This window comes from Myotis daubentonii, chromosome 1 (assembly GCF_963259705.1).
Source record: "Myotis daubentonii chromosome 1, mMyoDau2.1, whole genome shotgun sequence".
Taxonomy (NCBI): domain Eukaryota; kingdom Metazoa; phylum Chordata; class Mammalia; order Chiroptera; family Vespertilionidae; genus Myotis; species Myotis daubentonii.
In genome coordinates this window covers 133,349,316-133,376,878 of record NC_081840.1, presented here as the reverse complement: position 1 = coordinate 133,376,878, position 27,563 = coordinate 133,349,316, and the positions used below count along the sequence as shown (strand labels likewise).

At 40.9% G+C, this 27,563-nt stretch overlaps 1 protein-coding gene across 4 annotated transcripts in view; it reads right to left on the bottom strand.

Moving 5' to 3' along the window:
• The window catches only part of SLC39A12 (solute carrier family 39 member 12), a 68,399-nt gene that overhangs the window by 10,604 nt on the left and 30,232 nt on the right, over window positions 1–27,563 (bottom strand). The window contains exons 7-12 of one of the 4 annotated variants that reach the window (XM_059660493.1): window positions 26,924–27,096; window positions 23,449–23,601; window positions 21,533–21,643; window positions 18,523–18,589; window positions 14,494–14,652; window positions 12,417–12,604 (exon numbers count right to left, since the gene is read on the bottom strand). In XM_059660493.1, the coding sequence (XP_059516476.1) occupies window positions 12,417–12,604; window positions 14,494–14,652; window positions 18,523–18,589; window positions 21,533–21,643; window positions 23,449–23,601; window positions 26,924–27,096 (851 nt within the window). The remainder of the gene's footprint in view (window positions 1–12,416; window positions 12,605–14,493; window positions 14,653–18,522; window positions 18,590–21,532; window positions 21,644–23,448; window positions 23,602–26,923; window positions 27,097–27,563) is intronic. The other 3 variants (XM_059660503.1, XM_059660510.1, XM_059660517.1) reach the window with 3 other exon arrangements.

Below are 27,563 nucleotides of genomic sequence, written 5' to 3'. Positions count from 1 at the left end.
AGTGATGGCGAACCTTTTGAGCTCGGCATGTCAGCATTTTGAAAAAACCTAACTTAACTCTGGTGCCGTGTCACATATAGAAATTTTTGATATTTGCAACCACAGTAAAACAAAGACTTATATTTTTGATATTTATTTTATATATTTAAATGCCATTTAACAAAGAAAAATTAACCAAAAAAATGAGTTCACGTGTCACCTCTGACACGCGTGTCATAGGTTCTCCATCACTGTTAATAGATAGTAAGACCCTCAGCACAGATTGAGGAATTGACTCAACAATATCCCAAAATTGGGAGAGGTGTTCCTATTGACACAGGTAGGGCCTATTTTGAATTTAGGTCTTTTTAAATTAGCAGTTGTGTTCACAGAAAAGCTTAATACAGCAGTCTTAATTTTTCTTATCAAGCAAGAAAGCGAAGACCACAGGATCTCTATGTATCTGGAATTACCAAACTTAGAGGCTTTTTATTAAGTTATTTATTAAAATTCATCATTAGATATTTTGTTAAATATTTAAATACAGAATATTATAGCTTCCTAAATTGCAATGGTATCTGCCCATGGGAATTCATGAAAAATAAATGAAAACAGAAGATAAATGAAATTTTCCTTTTTGAAAACTGAGCTATAAGACACAGACCATGACATTGTCATTCACAATTACGAAAGACAAAAATGTTACCTGCTTTTCACTGGTACTTAACATTTTACCTCACTATTAAAAGTCAATTCAGCTAGAAAAATTTTTACTGATTTAGCTCAGCAAAGAGAGTCATCAGCCAGCTTTAGCATTTTCCTAAAAGATGGATTACTTTGGAAGATATATGTTTGTGTGTGTGTACATGCACAGGCATGATTTTAGGAGACTCACTAGAAGAAAGGAAACACAAGTAGCAGAAAAATACAAATATTTCTGGTAGTCATTTTTTTCAAATTGCAGAGTTCAGCATTCATCCAAGTTGTATCTATTAATCATTTTCTCAGTAGAAAATAACCTAAGTGTAGGATTTGACTAGTTTTAGAGAAAGATAATAGAAATCTTCCAGAAGTGTTGGTATGAATGATTCATCCTTCTTGCTTTTGTGAAGAAATAATTGTGAATGTTAAATTATATTAATTTTGCTGCTGAAGTGGCTTTTAAATGCTTGTCTTTTTTTCACATCAAAAAAATATTTGAAATGGTGTCAGTTGTATTTATTGATTTTAAATACGATATATGTTGAAAGCAAATATGTATGTCAAGGCCATTTTACATGTGGTTTTCAAACAAAATATTCCTTTTCAATGCATGGATATTGTTTAAAGGGCATTACATCTAGGTATTGTCAAACTATAAAGAAAGGATAACTTACTTGTTTTTTGGATGGAGAAAGAACTTATTTACCAGAGCTGAACTGCATTGGATTTATCTAGATTTCTCTGAGAAAGAAACACTCAATCAAACAATACACTGGAATATAAAAAATAATGGACAGGAGGGGATCAGATCAGTATCCTAAAAGTATAGATTCTATTTTAGTTTAATTTCATAGTCGGGTGATTATGAGGCGAAGCCTAGCTAGAAACAGCTGTTTTGTGTCAATTTATGTTCTTTTCACCAATTCACTTGGTTGAAGCTGTTACATTTACTGAACTTAAACAATTGTAGACAAGCCAATGGATGCTTTTCACCTGGACTATTGGTGATCCTATTTATTGACTGGGCTTAATATTCAATCTTATTTTTGTGTATTTGGGTATATTTTAAAAGCAAAGGATCTTAAGTTCAAATTCAAAATACTTTTTACACTACCTTTCGTACAAGAAAATTTATCTGGAAATTGGAAAATGCTCCAGGCAAAGTCTGGCTGAGATTTTACTTGGAGGAGACACTTGCAGGAAGAGGAGAGATAAGCAAATTGCTCTAAGTGGCTGTTTTTCAATCTTGCTGTATCCTCCCCCATTATTATATAAGTGAAATTAAGATTGCAGGAACTTTAATAATAGTCTCAACAAAGAAGTTAATTTTTAAAAGAACGTCTGCAAAAAATGTACAGAGGGAAGGCCGTTACATTGGGAGAACTGTGTAGTGGTGGAGGCCGGAAACAATATTCTCAACTGATCTGCCTTGATGTACTCAGAGGGGGCACCTGAATTTTGGGTTGTTTTATTTGGTTCTGGCATGAATTGGTGAGTGCTTCTTTCTCTGAGTTACAGCCCCCCCTGTCAGCTTGGGTGTTATTAATGCACTGGGTCCTGGGCAGTCGTCCAGTTCCACCGATACTAGGGACATCTTCAGCTACATTCATAGTGAGAGCTCCTTGAAGTTGCCATGCACCTATTGCTATGGAAACCGTCTCACAGGATCTAAAACCTTAGGAAAATTGCCTAAAGATTTGAAACCTGTTTCAGGTCCAAAATAAACCTTCCCTTGGCATAACCTATTTATATTTTTAATAAATTAATTTAGTATTTAAATAGTCACATTTGTTAAAAATAAAATCTCTCTTATCCAAACTGCTGTAGAAAACAATATTCTCAGAGCTTGTCTTTTCCTCATCTTTGAGAACTTTCATAGATGGTAGAGAAGGTAGAGCTGAGAAATCCTCTTGACTTTCAGTCTGAGGAGCTTCTTACAAGGAACTCGGTTCTGAGCAGGAGATGCTCTCTTTCCAAGTACAACTACACCAAGGTTAGCATCACAAGGATATATTCATCTTCTATAGCTGCTGTTAACAAACTACCATTAACATGGTGGCTTATAACACAAATTTATTATCTTATAAGTATCTTACAGGGTCCCCAGGCTAATTTAAATGGGTCAGCTGTGCTGCTCTCCTTTCTGGAGCCTGGAGAGAATCTGTTTCCTTGCTGTTTCCAGCTTCTGGAGGCGGCCCGAATTCCTTTTCTCCTGGACCCCTTCCTCCATCTTTAAAGTCAGCAACGCCAAATCCCTCTGCCCCTGCTTCTGTTATCACAAACCTTTCTCTGACTCCTGTTGGAGAAGCTTTTCCACTTTTAAGTACTTATGTGATTAGATTTGGACCGCAGATAATCTAGGATAATCTCCCCTTCTCAAAGTCCTAAACCTTAATCACATCTGCCAGTCCCATTTGACATGTAAGATAACACATTCACAAATTCCCAGGATTAGGACATGTATATCTTTGGGTTAAGGGTAGGTCATTACATGTATAGAGAACAAATCTCGTGAAATCTTTGTAGCAAACATGAGAATATGAAAGATAGCAAACCAATAGAACTGATTATAACCCAGATTAAGAGAAAATGGATAAACAAGATAAATGGATACTAACCTATCCATCACAGAGATTATTGATTGTATCAGATGCTTCTGTTGTATGACACTTCAAATATTCTATCTTACTTTCCAGAGATAGGTGGAATACAAAAGGATCAAAAAGATATTCTGTGCCAACAGTGGGCAGGAAAGCAGATGTGACTATATTAATGCCAGACAAAGAAGATTTCAAGACAAGGAGCTATACCAGAGATAAAAAGGGACCTTTTAGCATGACAAAATGTGGATTCATCAAGAATCCTATATAAGAAAAGGCTAATATGCAAATTGTCCCCACAGACGGGAGTTCAACCAACTGGGAGTTAGACATGCACTGACCACCAGGGGGAGGTGCAGAACATGGCAGACATTGGCAATGTGGTGCTGGCAGCAGGCAGCAGTGGAGGTGCTGCCGACCCCGATGGGTCCCAATGAGAGTGGGACCGGTGGGATGGTGGAGCAGGTGAGGGGGTGGTGCCAGGCCAAGGCAGGTGCAAAGGGAGGCCCCAGCCAGCAGCCGGCAACCTATAGGGACTCAACCTGTGCACGAATTTCATGCACTGGGCCTCTAGTATATAATAATCCTAAATAGTCATGTATCTAATAACAGAAATTCAATCACATAAAGCAAAATTGGTAGAACTAAGAACAAAATAGGCAAACCCATGAATATAGGTTTATATCCTATACTAGTGGCCCAGTGCACGAAATTTGTGCATGGAGGAGGGGGTGTTCCACAGCCTGGCCTGCTCCCTCTCCAATCTAGGACCACTCGAAGGATGTCCTACTGCCGGTTTACAGGGATCAGGCCTAAACCAGCAGTTGGACTGCTGGCTCCTAACCACTCACCTGCCTGCCTGCCTGCCTGATTGCCCCTAACCACTCTGCCTGCCAGCCTGCTTGCCCCCAACTGCCCCCCACTGCCAGCCTGCTTGCCCCCAAATATGAAGCCCCCACCAGCCTGCTCACCCCCAACTGCCCCCCCTGCTGGCCTGCTCGCCCCCAACTGCCCCCCTGCTGGCCTGCTCACTCCAAACTGCAACCCCTGCTGTCCTGATCACCTCCAACTGACGCCCACTGATGGCCTGTTTGCCCCCAACTGGGCCCCCTGCTGGTCTGCTTACCCCCAATGGCCCCACCCCCCACTAGCCTGATCACCCACAATTGCCCTCCCCTCTAGGCCTCTAACTGCCTCAACCTTGGCCCCACCACCATGGCTTTGTCCAGAAGAACATCCGGAAGGTCTCCCAGTCTCATTAGCATATTAACCTTTTATTAGTATAGATAGAGGCCTGGTGCATGGGTGGGGGCCTGCTGGTTTGCCCTGAAGGGTGTCCCAGATCAGGGTGGGGGTTCCCTTGGGATGTGGGGTGGCCAGGGCGAGGGGCCTGTGGTGGTTTGCAGGCCAGCCATGCCCCCATGGGGTGAGGATCCCTGCTGGGGGTGTGTGGCCAGCCTAGGTGAGGGGCTGAGGGCTATTTTTAAGCTGGCAATACCCCCTTCAGGGTGGGGGACCCCACTGGGGTGCCTGGCCAGCCTGGGTGAGGGCTGATGGCTGTTTGCAGGCTGACCCCAGTGACTCAAGCTCTTTGCCCCTCCTTTTTTTCAAGCGCCTCCTTGAGTGTAAGGAAGCAGGTATCTGGGTTTTATTTATCTTCTATAATTGAAACTTTGTAGCCTTGAGCAGAGGCCAGGCTGGCCAGGGCGGGCGGGAAGCTTGGCCTCCTCCATCGCCGGGGGCAACCCAAGCCTCCTGCTCACTTTAGCTCTGTGACCAACGCCATCTTGTTTGGGTAAATTTGCATACTCGCTCCTGACTGGCTGGTGGGCGTGGCTTGTGGGTATAGCGGAGTGACACCAATTTGCATGTTTCTCCAATATTAGTGTAGACTAAAGGCTCAGTGCACAAAAATTTGTGCACTCGGGGGGAGAGGAGGAGGTCCCTCTCCCAGCCTGTACCCTCTCGCAGTCTGGGACCCCTCAGGAGATAACGACCTGCTGGCTTAGGTCTGCTCCCAGGTGGCAGAGAGCAGGCCCAATCCCTAGGTGCAGCCCCTGGTCGGGCTCAGAGCAGGGCTGATTGGGGAGATGGGGCACCGCCCTCTGTCATGCACAGAGCAGGGCGGATCGAGAGGTTGCAATGCCACCCTCAGTCACGCTCAGGATAGGGCCTATTGGGGGGTTGGGGCACCGCCCCCTGTCACACTCAAGGCAGGATCAATGGGGAGGTTGCGGTGCCACCTCCTGTCACGCACAGAGCAGGGCCAATCAGGGGGTTGGGGCGCTGCCCCCTGTCACTCACAGAGCAGGGCCCATCAGGTGGGTTGGGGCTCCGTACCCTGTCACGCACAGAGCAGGGTCGATCAGGGGGTTGGGGAGCTCCCCCATGTCATGCACAGAGCAGGGCCCATCAGGGGGTTGAGGAGCTCCCCCCTGTCACTCACAGAGTAGGGCCAATAGGGGAGTTGGGGCACCGTCCCCTGTCACACGCAAAGCAGGGTGGATAAGGGGGTTGGGGCGCCACACCCTGTCACACTCAGGGCAGGGCCGATGGGGAGGTTATGGCTCTACCCCGTCACACACAGAGCAGGGCCCATGGGGGGGCGGGAGGTTGGGGTGCCACACCCTGTCACACACAGAACAGGGCCAATCAGGGGGTTGGGGCGCCGCACCCTGTCACACACAGAGCCGCAGGGCGGTCAGGGGGTTTGGGCACTGCCCCCTGTCATGCTGATCCCGGTGCCGGGAGCCCTCTCGGCTCTGCTGATCCCGGTGCTGGGAGGCATATTACCCTTTCACTATATAGGATAGAGGCCTGGTGCATGGGTGAGGGCCGGCTGGTTTGCCCTGAAGGGTGTCCTGGATCAGGGTGGGGGTCCCCACTGGGGTGCCTGGCCAGCCTGGGTGAGGGGATGATGGCTGTTTGCAGCTGGTCACACACCCTTCCGGGTGGGGGTCCTCACTGGGGTGCCTGGCCAGTCTGGGTGAGGGGCTGAGGGCTGTTTTTCAGGCTGGCCGGTGACTGAAGCTCCCAGCTGCTCCTTTTTTTTTTTTTTTTTTTATTCTGGGCCAGCTTTAGCTCTGAGTCTTGGCTCCAGCTCTTAGGCCTCTGCTGCTGAAAGCAGGTATCTGGTTTGTTTGGGTTCTATAATCGAAACACTGTTTCAACTCCAGCTCTGAGATCCCGGCTGGCTGAAAGCAGGTTTCTGGGGTTTTGTTTAGCTTCTATATTTGTAACAATGTTTCAAACTGCAAGCTCAGAGGCCGGCAGCGGCAGGCAGGGAACGCTGGAGTCCTCCGTCACTGAAGCAAGCAAGTCTCGTGTTCGCTTCAATCTGCCTGGCTGCCGGCCACCATCTTGGCTGGCAGTCAATTTGCATATCACCCTGATTAGCCAATGGCAAGGGTAGCAGACGTACGGCTAATTACCATGTTTGTCTTTTATTAGATAGGATAATAAAGAGCTAATATGCTCATTAGACTGAACAGTAGAACCACCCAGAGGACCTTCCAAATGACCATCCAGACGACCCTCTGGATGAAGTCAGGGCTGCGAGGGTTGGCTGGGGCTACAAGGGCCGGCTGAGGCAGCCAGGGCTGCAAGGACCAAGCTCCTTGCATGAATTTCATGCATCCGGTCTCTAGTTTTAACATAATTTCCTCAATAATTACCAGAACAAGTGGAGAGAAAAAAAAGATACAGAATTTGAATACAACTATCAACATTCACAGAGCCCTATACCCAACAACTGCTGTACTCATGTACTTTTCACATGCACAAGGAGCCACTGCCCATGATAGATCATATGCTGGGCCATAAAACAAGTCTCAAAAAATTAAAAAACTAAATATATATCCTCTGACTATGATGGAATTAAAGTCGATAGCTAAAAGATATTTAGAAAAGTCCCAAATATTGAGAAATTAAGCAACATACTTCTATATAACATATGGCTCAAAAAATTACCTGGGAAATTTTAAAACATTTAAAAATAGTTAGTATTGAAAACACAACATACTAAAATACCAGGATTCAGCTAAAGTCATGCTAGAGGAAAATTTATAACTTTAAATGCTTAGATTAGTAAAGAAAACAAGATTTAAAATTAATGACATATCATTCTACCACATAAAGCAAGTAAATAAACAGAAAAATACAAAGTGAGTAGGAGGAATGAAATAAGAGATAAGAGCAGAAATAATAGAGAAAATCATGAAAGAATGGTAGCTAATCATTGTCAGTTTTTCTACTTATGGAATTTGTGCTTCCTGTTCATGCAAACATTAGCGCTGTCGGATCACCTTTATCTTGAAGAGAATACACCAGAGTATATTTTCACTGAACTTGAAGATGTTACTACCACCTGGTTTTTTGAGGTCCTTATAATACTGGAACAACCAACAGTTCAATATTGGTAGGAGTAATCGTCACTGGTTACCTTGAGAGTAGGGGTTATTGTTACGCAATGGAGTAAGCAAGGAACATAGCCAGGAACCTGGGGATTCTTTGAAGCATCTCTTGGTGCTTCCATGCCTATTGACAATGGTGAACACCCAACTACAGGCAACATGACCTGACAAGGTCAAAGAAGATCTCTCAGGGGAAGCCTGGGCTGCCCTCTGAGGGAAGAAATCTAGGTCAGCCAAAGTGTTGCCTGAAGATGAGGAGGATCAAGACTGGGTGCTGGAGGAGAAGGCTGATAAATATCAAATATGGCCTCAAGACCCGAAGTGTTTGGAGCTTGTTTCACTAACCATTTTGTAGTAAGTCTTTGTGGAGTTTTGGCTGGCTACCATCGTGAAGGGACTTTGACATATATGTGACTTAGAAGTAAATGAGAACATGAGCATATTTGAGTGGTGGAAGGGGTCAACTGTTAATGGACATCACTCGTGCTATTCTATATTCTCTCAGCACCATCTCTCTCTCTAGCCACACTTGCAGAGACCAGTTCCAACAAAGTGTTGATCTGTTTTGCATAGAGCCTTGCTTCAGGCCCATACTGCATTCCCCTGTCTCCTGCTCTGGGCTTCTCTGATGTGATGGCATGGCACTGCCACAGGAACTCCCTGGGCACTCAGGCATGTATAACCTGAGAGGGGGGCGATCATGTTTGTGGGGCCAGCTTTGAACAATGGGGACAGGCGTTCCTTCAGAAGGTTCTATGATGTTATGGATCCTCCAAAGTGGTGGTCAATTTAATAAAAACACATTGTTTTATTGACTTTTCATCCTTCTCTGTTTTACTTGATCTGCCTTTTAGCCCTGCTCCCCGGGATCACCTTCCAAATGAATTGCCTTCACTCAAGTCTTTGTCTCAGCCTCTGCTTAGAGAAAACTCGGTCTAGGACAGGGGTGGGCAACCCCTGGCATGCGTGCCAAACATGGCACACCAGTAACTTTTGCTGGCACGTGAAACCCTCTCTTATAATCTTCCATTTACAATTTTTTTCTTAATATCGACTTTTTTATTTTTCAGATAAATTCAGTGTAGGTGCATCTTAGATAAATAAATAATTTTACATAACAAGTTATCTTAAAGACCATAGACATGGATTGGCGAGAGAGGGGAAGAGCAATTTCTATGCCTCTGCCTTAACTCTCCCTGCCTTCCTAGATCCGACCAGTGTTTTGGTTTCATCCACATACGCTTGTGAATCTCTGTTCTCGGTGATGAATTTTGTTAAGTCTCGTAGTAGGAGTAGCCTGATGGGTGAAAGTAGTAGCTCGTGCATATCTCTGAAGGTCACGAAATATAAACCTGATGTAAAATCTCTGTCATCAGTGATGCAGCAGCAAAAGTCCCACTGATAATATCAAACGGAGTCAAAAAGTTTTCTGTCAGACTATCAGTGTACATGTATGTATACATTAAAAAAATAAATGTATTTTTCATCATCATATACTGTGTTTTTGTCAGTCGAATGAATTTTATTATTTCTTCGAGGTTCTTCACATACGTACAACCTTAAGAGATATCAAGTAGGCGTAACATGTTCTCAAAAAATTAGGGTTGGCACACAGAAGAATTTTGAGTCAGATTTTGCTGATTTTGGCACGCACTCACAAAAAGGCTGCCCACCCCTGGTCTAGGACATGGATCTTCCTAACAGAGAACGCTTTTCCTCTGGCCACCCAGAGCTACATGCATCCTTCATTTTCTTTATAAACCATGCTATGCAACTAGAAGTGAGTGCGCTTGGATGGGGCAACACCACTTGGGAGAATTCAGGCTGGCAGGTTTCCAGAAGACCTTCTATCTTGTTGACTTCATTGCTAATAGCCCCATTTTTGCCCCTAGTTCTTTTTCTTTTAGGACTTTGAAACAACACACCCAGTTTCTTTAAACAAACAAGGAAAGCAAAAATCTAGCTAATCTTTCCTCATTAACCCTGCTGGTAAATTTCCAGGGTTTAGTAAATAACCCGTGTGTGGAAGTGTTCCCCCTTACCCTTCAGTTGTTGTCATTTATTTTCTTTGCTATTTACAGAGTCGTGAAACCTTGTTTTCTTTGCTTTAAATGCAAAAGACTGTTTTCTTTGGCACAGTCCCAGAGTACAGCAACGGTTAAATTTGCTGCTGTGTGAAAGAGCCGGATTTGTTTAGAAGTTACGCAAAAGGCCGTGAGAGCAGGCAGCCTGGACGATAGGAAGTAACCCCAGGAAGCTCGGGGTATTTTATTTCCTGTCCTTTGTGCCAGCATGCTGGTTTTTCCTGGGCCAATAGTAATTTGAAGTAAGGTCAAGATCTATTCTAGTTGGAATCTCATCGGATATCAGGCACATTGCTTTCTTACAAGCAATTTCTTACCCTTCCAAAATCAGAAGAAACATTGAGGAGAAAACGACATATGTAGCTCAGGGTTCTACGTGACAAATGGCTTTTGACAAGCTTCTCAGGTCAATCTTGGGAGAGTAGTCTCCCTAACAAAGAAAATGAATTGACTGCATACATACACATCCATCATACTTGAAGACAGTGTAAAAAATAATAATAATAATTCAATAAAAAATAAACGTCAAAGGAATACAGCAACTGCTCCCAACTGATTCCTAAAGAGAAAAGAAATTAGGAAGCTGGAAATCAGGAGGCTCAAGAGCGAATGTGAGGACTGATATAGAGACATTGTGAACAAAAGGTTACCTCTCAACATTTGATGATGAGTGACAGCTGTGCTTTTGAAATGCCAAAGGTTAAGAAATACAGGGTTCTCAAACTGGAAAGGTCAAAGGATCATGTACATTGACCTTGGGTTGGAGGTTGGGGTTCAGAAAAGGGCGAGGGGTAGAATTTGCCCCAATTTGAGCTATCTTCACTATCAAGATTGGGAACTTTCCTGAGTATTATAAATAACATGTGAGAATATGTCTAAACATGGAATTGCACTTTCGAGTTTCCTCATCTATTTGAATCTTATGAGAATTAAGGAAAACAACTGGAAAGTCAAAGGCATTTACCATAGAATTGAAAATGGTGGTCTTCACGTGAAGAGTTCTCATTGAACTTTACTTCCAGAAGCACTGTTATTCTGATGCTATCAGCATGGGTTCCTGCCTTCTAGATTTTTTTCTTTATAGAACATTTCTCTTTATTTACTTCCAGGACAGTACCTGGCTTCTGCCACATCATTAGTCCATCCCAATGGTCCTGTTCCATATATTATCTTCACAATAGCTTATTTCACTTTTCTGCTTGAGGATATGTAATCATGTATTTCACTTTCACTCAGATTGGTGATCTATTTTTTCTCAGTATTAAATATTTCTTTTGATAATTTATAACATTTTTATTTATCTTATTCTAACTTATGAAAAAGGATCATCATTGTGACTTTCATCTTAAGATATTTAAGTTGTAAGTAAATTTACTAGAAAGTGACCTTAGAAAAGACTGGTTTATCTGATGAAGACCAGAATTTAGAAAGCAAAAAAAAAAATTAAACTTCTTAAGTTTAATTTTTATAAGATTATAGGGGATGAAAAGTGATGGCTGAGTTACCATTGGTGTCAGCAAGGATACCATTAGGAAATATATGTTGCAATTTTAGAGGCCTGATACTACAACAGTCTTTCTTATTTCACCACATGATAACCCTCTGGCAATTAAAAGTTAAAGATAAAATCATTATTTTTAAAAGTAAAGTTGGTTCATTAAGTTAAACATCTATTTGATGCAATAACAAACTTAGTTGAACTATTTCCCAATATATTAAAAAACTAAAGGCCCAGTTCACAAATTCATGCACGGGGGGTGGGGGGTGGGGGGAGATTGTCCCTCAACCTGGCCTGTGCCCTCTCCAATCTGGAACCCCTCAGGGGATTTCTGACTCCCGGTTTAAACCCAATCTCACAGGGATCAGGCATAAACTGGCAGTAGGACATCCCTCTCACAATCTGGGACTACCAGCTCCTAACTGCTTCTGCCTGCCTGCCTGCCTGATTGCCCCTAACTGCTTCTGCCTGCCTGCCTGATTGCCCCTAACCGCTTCTGCCTGCCTGCCTGCCTGATCACCCCCTAACTGCCCCCCTGTCAGCCTGATCACCCACAACTGCCCTCCCCTGCAGGCCAGATTGCCCCCAACTGCCCTCCCCTGCCGCAACCCGCCTCCTCCACCAGGACCTGCCTCCTCTGAAAGAGGCGGCGGAGACCCCGGGACTGGCCTACGCTGCACCACGCAGAGCCACAGGGCCTCCAGCCCTCACCGTGTGGAGTGGCCACCGGCCCCGCCTCCGCTGTGTGCACAGCCATCTTGTGACGATTTTGCACAAGAGCGTGACACCACCTAGGCTTTTATTATATGGGATACCTGCCTGTTTAATTAAATTTTTCATTTTATAGCTAGAAGTATAGACATCAAACACAGAGGCAAAGCCAGGAGAATCAACTGATGAGCACTTTTTTGACAATTATAAAGGTTTCATTCATTCCACTTTAGTTCACTAAAAGAATGTCAATATTTTCTGTGTCTCAACTTGTTTCCTTCTGCTTTAACTTACTTTCTTGGATTGCAGAGAATATTTCTTTAGTCTTTTATGTATTCTTCTCATTCTTCTCCTTTCATTTTATTGTTTTTTTCTCTGTTTTACATTTTCAATGTTTAGAAAAACAAAAAGGAAAAGCCACAAAGCTTACCATTTCCACCAAGGACAAGTATAAGAACATCCCAGCAGTAACTGTCAGGATCCAATTTTGAACACAAGGATCAGTTGATACTGAGAGGCCAACGTACAGTCCTATGAAGGCAGTTAGAGCACTTATAAAATTCATCAGGATGGCAATTTTAATAGGAAGCCCAGAGCTTAGGAGCACAGCAAAGTCTCCTAAATTTTAAGGGAAAAAAAGAGAAAATATAATGATCGATTCACAGATGATGGCTTTGGCAGAGTAATGTGCTATTAGGTTGTTTCAAGTGTCAGCAACTGGGATCAATTTTATAAGTTAAGTTGAATGATCAGTTAAGAAGCCATTTTCCTATATTTCTCTAGGATTCATAGCTAACACATTACACAATTAGGAAGTTACATTTCAAGAGTTTTATTCCTTTTACTGCTCCTGAAGATAGTGTAGCGGGAACTGTGACATACTCTTTAGTTTCTAATGTCCCGCTGTCCTGTGACATTTTCAGCTTAGATAAATGCAAAATAAAGCAAAAGGAAGGAACTCTTGCCTTTTGTGACAGCATGGATGGACCTGGAGATTATAATGCTAAGCAAAATAAGCCAGTCAGAGAGAGAGAGAGAAACACCATATGATCTCACTTACATGTGGAATCTAATGAACAAAATAAACTGACAAACAAAATAGAAACAGAGGCATGGAAATAAGGAACAGAATGACAGCTGTCAAAAGGGAAGTGGGTGGATCAGAGAGGATATAAAAGGTGAAGACAATGGCCAAAGAACATATATATAAAAATTTAAAAAATAAAAATAAATAAATAAAGCTCTTGCTGGCCCAGGGTTTCTAAATCTTTTTGCTTGGAAACTTGCCAAGCAAAATCACAAGGTAGCAAAATCACATGATGTGGGCTTTCATCATTTACTTATGTCAGAACTGCTTGGGGAAAAGAGAAAACCACTTAATACGAGATTTTAAAATCATTGCCAAAGTTGATCAGAAAAACAAATTTTTTTATTTGGAAAATGTTTCAAAGCCTTGATGATTTGAAAAACATCGCATTCTCTCTTTTCCTCCAAGAGAAGAATGGCCTATTCATCTGAGAGCCTCTATTTCTTCGCTTTCAGTCTTCAGGATTGAGACGAAGCTGAAACTCAGTAAAGACAGCCAAGGGACTGAGTTTCCTAGTTCCATTGTGTAATTGGTCCAATGTATAATTGGTCTTAAAACATCTTTGCTGGCCTGTCACCCATTGCCACTCTCCCCTGTGGTTTTATTATAGTAGGTTAAAGCAGGACCATAGAATGGTCCACCCAGACCAGGCACATTTTAATGGATTCAGGAAGAGCATAAACTGCTTCAAGAAGCTTGGGTCAGGAGTGAGTTGACAATAGGTCTTCAAACAACAGCCACTAAGCACAGAGAACAAGGTTGGCCCAAGGAGGCCATGTAGGTCTGAAAATGGGAGCAGAAAGAATGACAGCCGGAGTCCTCTTTCTAAGGTGCATGTGTGCCTGGAGCCAGCCCCCCCCCTTTCTGGGCCCGTCTCATCAACGTATATTCTAGCTCATCTTGGTCCTTGGGAGGCAGGATTTGAATTTCAGGGCTATTAAGATTATCCAGAAAAAGAGTCTTATGCGCATCTGTTACCATACGCCTGTCATATCAATTTTACAGTTGGCTTTAGATGTCTTATATAAATCCGGTTGATGAAACCATGGTTTGGCTTTCATTTAAATATTTTGTCTCATTGGCCTGTTTGCTGACATCATGGGTAAAGTTCCCCAGTAGATGTTTTCCCACAGTTACTATGCAGATTTTAAAGTTCTTTAAAGGGAAGTTTCTCTGAATGACTTTCTCCCACATAGAATTCTCCAGAATCCAGAGTCACTTCTGGCCCTGGGAAACATAGAGTCCAATTAAATTTTATCCCAAGGTACAGGATTTTTTTTCTAGCTCTTTTCTGCTTTTTAAATAAATTCTGAAAGAAAAATATTCATCTTTTCATCATATTTTGTAAGAGGAAGCCTAGGAAACGATCGCTAGAAATCTGTTATGATGTTCTCAACCAGCAGGAAACAGTTAGACTTACCCATTTCATGTGGAATTTCATGACACAAGATAGCAATTGTCGTGGTTATTCCAGACTCTGATGAAGACGAGAAGGCTGCTCCTATCACGAGGCCATCTGCAAAATTATGCAGGCAGTCCCCCACCAGTATCATTATTGCTAACGAGCTCATGGGTTTGCCTAAAATATCCAATAAAGGTGTGAGAAGCATTAAAACAGCATTATATATTTCATGGAATCCGTCCAACACAGCTAACTTTCCCATCCACTTGTGACATTCTTAAATTGCATCAGATTGGGTAACCCCATTTTGTCTCAGTTTTCGAAATAAGTCAGGACTGAAGATTCAAATGTGTGAACCGATATACTGTCACTTTTTAAAATGGCTCTATTTTTTAATGAGATGAATTGTGCACTGGCACTCACTATGCTATCACCTTGTCCAGCTGTGCCAAAATTAAAATATTTTTATAACCTCCCAAAATACCAACAATGACCTTGCCATGTGTGTCCTTTGTAAAGCATTTTAAGATAACTTAAGAACCTCCCTGCGGAATGTCATTAAAATGAAGTCTTTTTCCAAAACTGTCCCCTCTGAGTCAGACTGTCCCTAGTGGCAACCTGCAGGAGTGCCCTTTCTGCCAGGGTGTGACCACTGTTTCCCTGTCTGGGGGTTGTCAATCACCCTGACAAAGTGTCTCATCCACTGGCCATTGGTGACCTCGGCAGAACCACTTCCAACTCTGCTGATGCCACAGTTGGCTCTGGAACAACTACTTAATGTTCTTATCTTTCTGAAATGTCAGTGCCAGGCCAGCTAGACATTAAACAAAATATGGAGACGCCGTTTTCATGGGATTCTATTGCATAATATACACGATCTGATTGGTGAAGAGTCAATGAGCTAATTTAGATTATAATGGGGTTAGTTATGAAATAATTTGGATCATAACTGGGTTCAAGTTTTTAACACAGAGAATTTCTGTTTTCCAAAACGTAAGAATGTATGTCAGCATAACAATTAATGGAGTTGCAAAGGTATTTCAGAGATAACATTCTGACAGTAAATGGCCTAGGCATACCATTTGATGAGAAAAGCCATTAAAATCAAGTGTCTTCGTCTAAAACTTCATTAATTACTCACCTGCTCTCCATTGGGTGACGGGTGTGAGTAGTAGCTACTGTTGCTGTTAGAACTGAACACAGCATTCTAATCATTGTACACTCAATAAAAATAGGAAGAGGGTGCCTCCTGATTTCTGTTACATGGTCTGAGACCACAGGGGGACTCTGCTATGATATGGTTTGCTCTTTTATTTGGGAGGATATAACCTGACTCATTTCATGTCCCACATCGGGAAATAAGTAACTTCAGTCAAGTGAACAGAAGATATAGCCCAGACTGTATAAGCCAGGAGATAACTGTTTTTGACTGTGTTGCAAAGATTTCCCATGCATTTTGCTTCTAACAATCATGCTTTATTTAGAACTATCACTGTGAGACTGACTTATATCCTCCTTGTAATTTACTAATTCATTTTATTTTTTATTAAAAATAAGAAGACACCAGGCAACAGTCATAAAAACACAGACTACCAGTACATCTCAAATTATTGAATTCTGGGAGATCTTGTTGTCTTTGCCTGGAAACTCTCAGAATCTAATAATGCTTACCAGGTCCTGAGCTATTCCTGCTACTTTTCAGAAATAAAGCTCTTCTTTGTGAAACCATAATAAAATGAAATAATTTAAAATAATACATTGGACAACATTGCAGCATGCAAATAAGTTGTAATTCCCACATGTCTACATGTAGGTAGTATTGCTATTAATAGCATATGTTTAAAGTGGAAAATTTTTACCCAGTTTATATTCTAGTAAGAAACAGTGTGGCTTGTTTTTGTTTTCTGTTATTTTATTATCTCTGATTATAGGTTTCTAAATAACAAATCATGGACATGTAATAAGCCACAAGACAAGTTACATTTTTGCATGAAAGCAAGAGGAATATGTTGGCATATTGCTAAGATAATTGAAACATTATTCAGCAGAAGGTAAACCAAGCGTTCACTGGTGATTTAGTGTACTCATTACAGAATTATCAATAATATTTACCTTTCCTTATGTACCTGGCAGTCATATTGGGTTACATGTTTCTGACTTACCAGAGATTTTCCATGGTGGAACATGGGCTGGACCTTGTATCATTTTGCTTTCTGTTTATTTAAATCAAACCGTGGGTAGGATTTTCACATCCTGTCTTTGGAAACACAAGCTGAACTCTACCAGTGAGGTAATATGAAATACGTAATCAAATATGTGAAGCTAATTCAATATGTCCCTGGCAAAAGGGCGGTTGAGTAACTGAATTTGTTTTTTTCACTGTTCATTCTGTATTCCAAGCTTGATATCTGAAGTGGGTAGATGTGAGGCCTATACGGTATTTTAATGGGACCACTGTTACTCCCTGACCTAGCATCTGTTCTTTGCTTCTAATTTGACTGAGCACATCCTTCTTGCCTCTTGCTTCCTTTCAAAAACAAAAACAAAGAAATGTCTGTTGTCAGGTATTCTAAAATATCTCCTAGAAATGAAGATTTAAAAGGAAAAAATTTCCCAACAATGTCCTGAATGCAGAACTGGACACATTCTGTAATTATATATTTTGAATCAAATAAATAAATTACAGGAATATATCTGACACGTTGAGAATGGTGATCCATCCCAACCACACTGCAAACTATAAATAAATACCATTCTTACTTTAATTATCTCATGCATCAGTGTCTGGAGCATGGCACGTTCTTAAATGAGTGAAAATGTAAGAAGGCACATAGGCACATGCAGTAATAAATGATCACAGAGAAGTTGTTGGTACATTAGCATTTCCTCAGTGCCTCAGTGCTGGAGCTTACTAGCTATGTAATCTTGGGCACTGACTTAGCCTCTCTAACAATTGGTTGCTTCACTTGTATAATTTGGATAATAATTATTCTTATTTTATTAAACTGTAGGAGGGTTAAATGAAATAACCCGTGCCTAGTTTTTAGCACTGTGCTTGGCATATAATAATTGTTCAATAAATGGCAACTATTTTTGTTATTGGGAAACTAACTTATTATAGTAGAATGGGAATAACTAATCATAACTTAGCATTGATCATGTTTAACATTAAAACACTAAGAAGAGTGTGTCACAAAAAGGTAACATAACTGAGAAAACTGGGACAAAGATTCAGGAGCAACTGATAAAAACTAAAACAGACCAAAACATTCTAAGAATTATTCACAGACATAAGCAAAAGGAAATAAACTTCTATCCAAAATTGGTAAATTATGTTCAGAAAAGGATTGGTTGAAAATTACATCAACAAATAAGTTGTAGAATAAGATGTGAATATTAAGGTATCACTGATTTGAACTCCACCAGCTTAAATGACAATATCACAAATGAGATAGGCATTTATGATCAATTTTCAGTAGACAGTGATAGAAGACAAAAAAAGCAATGATGCCTTCATACTTCACAGGAAGTGAAAGGCTTAGTCATCATGTAACTATGATTTTAAAGGAACTCTGATAACCACATATGTACTTACACTAATTGAAGTTTTTAGAAGATCAGTTTTAAGCAATTGGGGGAAACAGCATTTTTAAAGAATGGAGTAAAGTTGATAGTAATGTTTGGTATGTTTCACAGACTGATGGGAATAAGCCTATTAAAAATTCTATTGCAAAAATTTTAATAATGAAATACATAACAAAATTTTGACATTTATTTCAAAGCAGACATAACCTTTATCTATGACATTTTCTACATTTAATGTTTAGCTTTTATGAATTAGTACTGACATTTTCTTTTTTGCATATATCAGTAGTTTGTGTATTGTGGGGTAGTATTGTTTTTTTTCCCCTTTTTATTTATTTTTCCCCATTACCATTTATCTCCCCCATACCCTCTCCCAGCTCCACCCACCCCTCCTCCCCCACAATCACCACACCCTTGTCTGTGTCCATAGGTCTTCCTCTTCTCTTCTCTGTGAGTACTCACATTTTCTGTTGGAGGCTGTCATGCCGCCTATAGGAATTTCAGCCGCCTGGGATTCCTCTGGGCCTTTCTATTTTAAATGAAAAAATAAATGATAAAAGATAAGCAATGGTCATCTTTTTTGTTGAAAAAATGAAGCATCTGAAGAGTTACGTTGATTTTTAAAGGATAGTTGAATACTCTAGAGTTCTCAACCTTTGGCCCTTTAAATACAGTTCCTCATGTTGTGACCCAACCATAAAATTATTTTCGTTGCTACTTCATAACTGTAATGCTGCTACTGTTATGAATCGTCATGTAAATATCTGATATGCAGGATGGTCTTAGGTGACCCCTGTGAAAGGGTCATTCGACCGCCAAGGGGGTTGCAACCCACAGGTTGAGAACCACTGCTCTAGAGCATATTAGAACTTCTAAATTTCACAGACACACCTAGAAGGTACGGCTGGGAATCTGTAGGCATTTGCATCATCTGCCTTTAGGTGCAAGTAGCCCTCAGGGAGAGCAGAGCCCTCCATGGAGTTCCAGAAGCTACCAAGACCATCTGTAACGCAGGCTCCTGAATGATGGAGCCTTTATGAAACCTAAAGTTGTTAAAAAAAAAAAAAAAAGAAAAGAAAAGAAAAAAGATTCTTAATTCTTGACCTAATTTAGCTCTTCTCCTGATTGTAGATCTAAAATTCATCTTTTGATCTTTAAGCAGATTGTGTATTGTGGGTGGAGAAGTAATCCATGCCAACACATACTTCATTTCCTTCATCATGCCATAATATTCTGATTTTCTTGCTTTACCAGTAAGTAAGAGAGTCTTGGCGATTAAGAAGGAATATTAACAGAATGAAAAAAGACAAATATAATCATTTTGTAAAGTTTTCTCATCCTTTGATATGCTGGGGAGGTGAGATTTTGAAATGGACGTCTATGAGTTAGGATTACGTGATTTTATTTCTGAGACTGACTCATGGTTCAGTTCCTTGGAAAGTCACTTTTCCTCTCTCCACCTTAGATTTTTATTTTATTATATGAAAAGAGTAATTTTTACCTGCTTTTAAATATGTTATTTTGAAAGCACATTTATATAATTCCATCATCCAAAATTGTGGAGACTTTGAGACAAATTTAATGTGAGACATAGCATCTTTTTTTTTAAAACATAAAACAAGAAGTAAACTTAAAGTTCACATGTTAAATAATAGCAGGTATTCAAAAAATGTAATGATAGGAAGTTTCTTAGAAAAGGATGCTGAGAAGAAGACCTGAAGGATATAGGTTAAAGGAGGTAGACAGACCTCTTGCCTGAAATTGGTGTATCTAGAATGATCCCCCCACAAAATGTATTTGTTTGTTTTTTTATATTATCCTAGAGGCTCAGTGCACAAAAATTTGTGCACTTGAGGGGTCCCTCAGCTGGCCTGCACCCTCTCGCAGTCCGGGACCCCTTGGGGAATGTCCACCTGCCAGCTTAGGCCTGCTCCCTGGGGGATTGGGCCTAAGCTGGCAGTCAGACATCCCTCTGGCAGCCCAGGAGCCATTAGACATTAGTCAGACATCCTTAGGGGCAGGAGAGGCTCCCACCACCGCTGCTGCACTGGCCAGCCATGAGCCAGCTTCCATCTGAGCGGTGCTCCCCCTGTGGAAGTGCACTGACCACCAGGGGGCAGCTCCTGCATTGAGCATCTGCCCCTGCTGGTCAGTGTACATCATAGCAACTGGTCATTTCACCGTTAGGGTCAATTTGCATATTACCCTTTTATTATATAGGATTAAGGCCTGATTATAATCGAAAGTCACTATGGTTCCATTAAAAGTCAGGAGTTCAAATATTTATTTCAGGATATTTTTCTCCAAAAAGCTATATAATATCATACTCTGTAAAGGAATTTAGAAGCAAATATCCATAATTCCTCATTGATTGGAAAGGATTGTAAATTCCCTTCCTGCCTGAAAAATGAGAAATTGAACCAAATAGTTCTTAAAGTTCATATTATTTCTATTTGTTTAGCTTTGATCTTGCAGCTTAAATAATAAAAGGAATGGTGAATATATTATTAATGAACCAGGATATTCAAATACAGCCAAACTCTTTAAGTTAGCATCAGAGATCCTCCTATACACATCTTGGGGTTCTGGACCCTTCAATCAAATATAAGAAATGGAGTCTACATTTAGAGTGATTTTTAAACTAATCTCAGCCTAAAGTTATCTTCTTTCCAACCACATGTGAAATAAACACAACAGGGCTTTTAAAATCAATTTTAAAGGAACTGTTTTGTTCCTATCTTTGAATTAGCTCTAGATCTGCAATCTACTGCCTGACTTCTGTTTTGCTGTGTTACTGCCTCAGGAATAGCTTACTTGTCTCTACTCGGTTAGGAATCTATCCTTGAACTGTAAACCCCTTCCCCAGAGCCACGGTTATAGGAGGCAAGTTTTCTGTCTCTTACATATTACTTTCATATTTTGCCTGTTTCTTAGAATTAGAATGGGAATACTGTTTTGAAGCTGATTGGATGTTGTGTTTTGAGAATTCATACGGACAATTTTGTTATGAAAAATACAATGCAACAGAAGGCACTTAATGAGACATCTCATTGGGCAGACATCCACATTGTGAAATGAACACCTAGATGCACTAATTCCTCACTTAACACTTATTTACATCCACCTAGCCATGGCTAGGGATGACTCAGAATGCAAAACTAAGTCAAGGTCAACTGGTTTATGAAAACTTATAAACCAAATCATTAAGTTGCTATATATTATGTCAATCTAATCCATACTTGTTTCAAATTGGTACAGATAGCAAAGATTTGAATCTATGGAACATGTTTTTTACACTTTAAAACAGCTTTCAGGCGCTTGGCAAAGTTTTCCAAATTATTTATCATGGTCAAGAATATAGGTAAGTCAAGAGTGGATTCTATATCTATCCTACTGATTTTCTATCTAATAATCAAGAAATAGAGGAAAGAAGGTAATCAAACTAGTATTACAATTCAGATCGGTAACCTACCAACGGGATAGTTGAAGCAGACTTGCCTCTGCCTGACTGGTCACTTCCTTCAGAGTTGAGTGCAAGGTGGTGGGAATGCCCCACGTGCCCGTTGACCAATGGCACGCTCTGCTGGGTAAGGATGGTTTGAAATTAGTTCTGAGGGCGAAAGAATGCAGGTGCAGCCTTTGTCAATTCCATGGTTCTGTTTAACATTTTGCTTTGTGGCCAAAGTGGTGGGTGACACAAAAAGAGGAATGGGAAAATCTCACCGTGATAAAAAGTTGCTAAAATGCCTCACTTGGAGAAGAACAGGACTGCTTCATGCATATTCAGAATGCTTTAAGAATGCAATTTTAAAATACTCAAACAGTGATGGCTTTTATAATGTCATTTTTATTTACTACAAAATTAAATTTTGATATTTTTTCTGATGGAGATACCAAAAGGATAAGTGAAACTGTATTATACCCTAAAACGACTAAATTAAAATCTACAGACTTTAGAAGCACTCGTAGCTTCTAAAACATGCGCGTTCTTTTTATTTTACACAATATCATGAATCTTAAAATTATGTTCTTAAAACTTATTTTAAGTTCCCTGAAAAATACAATGACAATCTGAATTAATGCTACATTTTCAGATTTTATTTCACTCATTTCCATCCTGGTTAAATTTCTCATTATTGTACATCGTTTGATTCGTTGGCTTAGCAATTTAGTTTTCCGAGTCCAGGGATGCTAATATATTGTGTATACGTGGTGATCTATTATTGTGGGGGTTTTTTATGCTTATTAAGATTAGAGCTGCTTTTATGGAAATTAATGTCCCAAACTTCTTTAGCAGGAGATGTGACTGAAGCTTGAATTGTCCATTTTAAGTCACATCCTAGCTTGGGGCGGAGGCCAAAAAGCAAACCTGCTTCATAGAACAGGAATTGTTTTTCAGGACTCTGTTGAAAATCTATTTATTATAAAAACTTTCAAATACACAGAAAAACGGAAAGAACTGTGATGTGAACACTTACATCTACTTCCTGGTCCGGTCAATGACATTGTGCTCGCTCCATTTTTATCACACATCTAGCCACCTAGCAACCTTCTACCCATCTACAGAACCATCTTTCTTTGATACATAAAGTAGAATTTTTGAATAAACTTAGGAATGATAATAAAGAAGTGCTGACATTTTAAAAGTCTACTAAAGTTTGGCCTGAGCAAAGTCAGGGTTAAGAAAAATCCATAGAAGACTGCAGAGCATCAGGACTTTGTAAAGAAAACTCGCTTCATTTTAATCCCCTGGAGTGTTCCAAAAGTGTTTACCTTTTAACCATCCACCAGACAGTTCAACTGTTTTCTTATTGGTGCAAAAAAACCAAAATCATAAATTAACAACACTGTGTTTTACGTTTCATCATATATGTAGAAATTAATCAAATACAGGCCCAAATGAAAGCAATGATTCAAGCTAAAATTAAAAAAAAAAAGGGGGGGATTTCTTACAAATACCATCTCTGAGCTCCTTGTTTTTAATACTTTTAAATGTCCTTAAGATACAAAATAATGGGTAATTTTGTGAATTCTGAAAATTTTTGTTTGCTTGTTTGGTTTTGATTAGAAAAGTCATTCAAAACATTGATTGGTAGCTAAGCCTCTGGGCCCCTTCATCTCAGACGTGAAATCGTTCCCTGTTTCTAACCCGGCCATGAAGGTCAGGTTGCAGATTGTAACAAGTACATCACCGAGCCAGCTACAGATGTTTCAAAGATTAGTAACCGATTTACAGGGAAGTCAGAATGACCTGTGTATTCCGGAAATCAGAGCCTCATCCCTTACATAGACATCTTCATGAAAACGTCAATTACTTTTGAACAAGTACAATAAAAGATGGATATTATGAAGCCCCAAAGCAAAGGATATATCAAATTTAAACTGTACCTTGACATTTGGTGATACAAGAAGAATAAAACATTTTTCTATCAAGAAAAACCCATGGATGCCTCCAATTAGTCCCAACAGTTTCCAAATGTGACCTTTGCTTTCATGGAAATGCCCAGACTCTGAGGCTTCCTGCTTATGTAAACCAAGAACCTAAAAAAAATAAAAATTTAAAAAAAGATAAGAGAGAGAGAGAGAGACATAAAGAAATAACTTTTGATGATTTAAATATTAATTAGTAGGTCCAGTATTGAATATACTCAACTTTCATTCTGGGGCACCCCATGACAACTCCTGAAATAATTCGAAGCCCAGTTTGCTTTTAGATGTATAAATGCTTCCACCGCAGGGTTTAATTCCGTCAAATAAAATGTGTACAAGAGGAAAGAAGGGAGAGCTGTGAGTAATTTCTGCTTATGAACACAATAAAGCCTAAGCTTATTTCAGCAAGTGGCCTAAATTTTCATACATTCTTAGTCCTTTCACTGAATTGTTTTCCAGGAGTTCAAAAATATTTGCATAGCAATGCCTTGTAGCAAATCACTGTATTTTATATCCAGAACAAATACAAAGATACATTTCATCTGGCCTTTATTTTCCCCATGCCCCACTGCAATTAATATTTTTAATAATTGTTCAGCGAAGTAAAAAATCTGCCTGAAAGACATTTTCTGTTCAAGGCATACTATATGCCTGGCAATACTATCAGGAACCTGAGACAGAAAAGGATACAGGAAAAGCATTAGGAATTTTCCTCTAGTTGACTCATCTATTGGTTGACTCACTACATTGGTTGACCTCATAATCTCTTATGGGCTAGTAATCATTATGTATCATATTCCTTTCCCAGGAGATGGCAATTTAAGAACTAGCTCAGTGGTTTCCACATTTAGGGTGTTACTGACCATTAAAAAGGAGAAAAACAAGATTATATATGCACGTATCTTATATGCATATATTTATACGTATATGTATGCAATAGATATGTGTGCAAACATATATTTACACACAAGTGCATGAATGAGCATATACACTGAGTTACAAAACCAACATATGTTGGTCAACTTTTTCTTTTGGTAAAGACATTAATGGATACCCACCTAATATTTGTAATTATGATCCTACATAATAAAGAGGTAATATGTGAATTGACCATCACACCCTCGCATAAGATGGCTGGCAGGGGAGGGAAGGGGAGGACGATCAGGCCAGCAAGGGAGGGCAGTTGAGGGAGACCAGGCCAGCAGGGGAGTGCAGTTGGGAGTGACCAGGCCAGCAGGGAGGGGAATTGGGGGTGATAGGGCCAGCAGGGAGCAGTTAGGCATCAATCAGGCTGGCAGGGGAGCAGTTAGGTGGTGATCAGGGTGGCAGGCAGAAGCTGTTAGGAGCAATCAGGCAGGTAGACAGGCGAGGGGTTGGGAGCCAGCAGTCCCAGTTTTGTGAGAGGAATGTCCGACTGCCGGTTTAATCGGACATCCCCCGCGGGGTTCCAGATTGGAGAGGGTACAGGCTGGGCTGAGGGACAACCCCGCCCAGTGCACGAATTTCGTTCCCCAGGCCTCTAGTTATTTCATAACATAGAGACTATTGTAATATCACAGAACAGGAAAGAAACACAATCCTGGAATAAAATGCACATCTTTAAGTGGAATAAATTTAGCTAAATGGCATTTTTTTTTTTGCAGGAGGAAGGGTCATTTCTCGGCAGCCCTTTGAACACTTGTCATGGATCACATTCAGGAACCTGATTTTTTAGCTTTCCACCACCTTTGTACTGCATCTTCCTCTTCCCAATAACTTTTGTCCTCGTCTGGCACCTTGAATAAAACTGCCTTCCAAAGTTCATGAAACCCAGCTAACCTCTTCAGTTCCCCTCATGCCTTGTTTCTGCAGAGCCAGTCCACAGTCCCACCCACACCAATCCACCCCTGCTGCCGGGAGCGATGTCACCCCGACCTGGGGAGACCCAGGAGGCCTTCACATCCTTTTGCCGTTTCCCTGGATCCTGGGAGCAAACAACTCTGCAGCCACTGCAGTGACCTAGAAAAAGGCCTTGGCCACCGCCTCAAGCCAAGAAGCCCTGAAATATTTCCAGAAAATTAGATTACAGGGGAAATTAAAACTAATAATGGTTTGTTTCATTTCTCCAATGCTCAATTGGCAATTTTCAGAATGTCTAATATTATTGAGCCTCTAAGCAACAAGAGTGACCCCGTAGGAAAGTGCCAGAGGCGCGTGGAAAATTTTAACATCTCAGACTTTCTGGGAGGATGGATCATTTGTTCATTACAAGAGATTTCAGAGGAAATGGACACCCTCATCTGAAGACCCTTCTGCCTGAACTCATTTGCATCTCAGGTCCATTTCGGACAAATAAAGAGACTTAAAACACTTCAACAGAGAGCCAACTTCCTGGTGCTTCCACTTTCCTTACAGGAAATCTGTACATTCTCCATTGGGCATGATGGTCCAAATGAGGAGAGGTTAATGATGCTACTATTACAGAGGTACAGGCAAAGTCAAGGGTGCGGATACAGAATAATGAGACAACCAGAAACTTGCCACCCCAGGAAACCATTAGCCCTCGGGGATGAAAAGGCAAAGGTTGGAAATAATGCTGCTGAAGCTCAGTGGGAGGCGGAGCTGGGAGGAGGCCTCCATGGGAGCTGTGGGACTGCAGGTTAACTGCTGCTTCTACACCGGCGATTTTCAACCTTTGTCGCCTCATGGCACGTACACTAATGACCAAAATTCTGGGGCACAACAAAAAATAGGTATAATTTTGATTCATTCACACCAAATGGCTATTGTGTTGGCTGTTGTCATTTTTTTATTTGACAATCTAAGGGAAAAGAGATTGGTATCCCTGACTAAATATTGCACCTTTTAAAAATTGCAATTTAAATTGCAATGGCACACGGGTTGGAAATCGCTGTTCTAGAGCAAGTACCAGAGCCAGGAGGGGGCAGGAAGATACACGCCTGCCCCTCACTCCTCCTCCCCTCACTTTCTGTTGGGCCTCACATTGGCTGAACCCAACAACAGGAACAGCCCGAGAGGGGCCTGAGGACATGCAATCTTCCCAGCACAAAAGACAGCAGAGAAGGGCAGAGAATGAAACCGATGAGTTTTGGGGGCACTGGGGAAAGCCAGTGCGATGCTTACAGCCCGTTCCTCTTTATTTACAGGTAATTAGTAAGTGCTTACTGAATTTTTCTTAGTAGGAATCTACATCTGGTCACCTTTTTAAAAATTTATTTCAAAAATAAGCATAGCGTGGTGAACATAATAATTGGTCATCTCTTTTTTCCTACACATGTTTTGCAGACATAATTTGCATTTCCAAGGAAAACACTGGCCACTATGTCTACTCATCCAAGGTGCTGTGAAATTTTGCGTAAGTACCTCCAATTGCTAAACTTAAGGAGAAACTGGACCTACTCTATCTGACATGGAAGGAAAAAAAAAAGCTTACCTGAGGGATAAGGTGGAGCAGAGCATCCCCAGAGAGCGTCCCAACAGCCAGGCCCACAAACAGCTGTAAGATGAGCCTGTAGTTCTCCCCGCAGCTGTGGAAGAGGATCAGCGCTGTCCCGAGCATGGAGCCCAGCGTGAGCAGGGCCACAGCCACCGTGCTGTAGCCGTACTCTAAGCGGGAAGGAGAAGGCGAAAGCAGTCAGTGCTCACACCCTCTTGCGAGTGCCTCAGCTGGTGCAAGTGACAGGAGAATCTGTCTTACTGTACAGTCCATAGGGCTATGAATTGTTTATGTGTTATACTGGGTAAAATGTTTTCATTTTTAAGAATGAGAAGATTTGCCCTAACCGGTTTGGCTCAGTGGATAGAGCGTCGGCCTGTGGACTGAAGGGTCCCAGGTTCAATTCCAGTCAAAGGCATGTACCTTGGTTGCAGGCACATCCCCAGTAGGGGGTGTGCAGGAGGCAGCTGATCGATGTTTCTCTCTCATCGATGTTTCTAACTCTCTATCCCTTTCCCTTCCTCTCTGTAAAACAAACAAACAAACAAACAAAAAAACACAAACCAATATATTTTTAAAAAATCAATAAAGACATTTTAAAAAAAAATGAGATTTTCACCAAACAACCCTGCTGCTT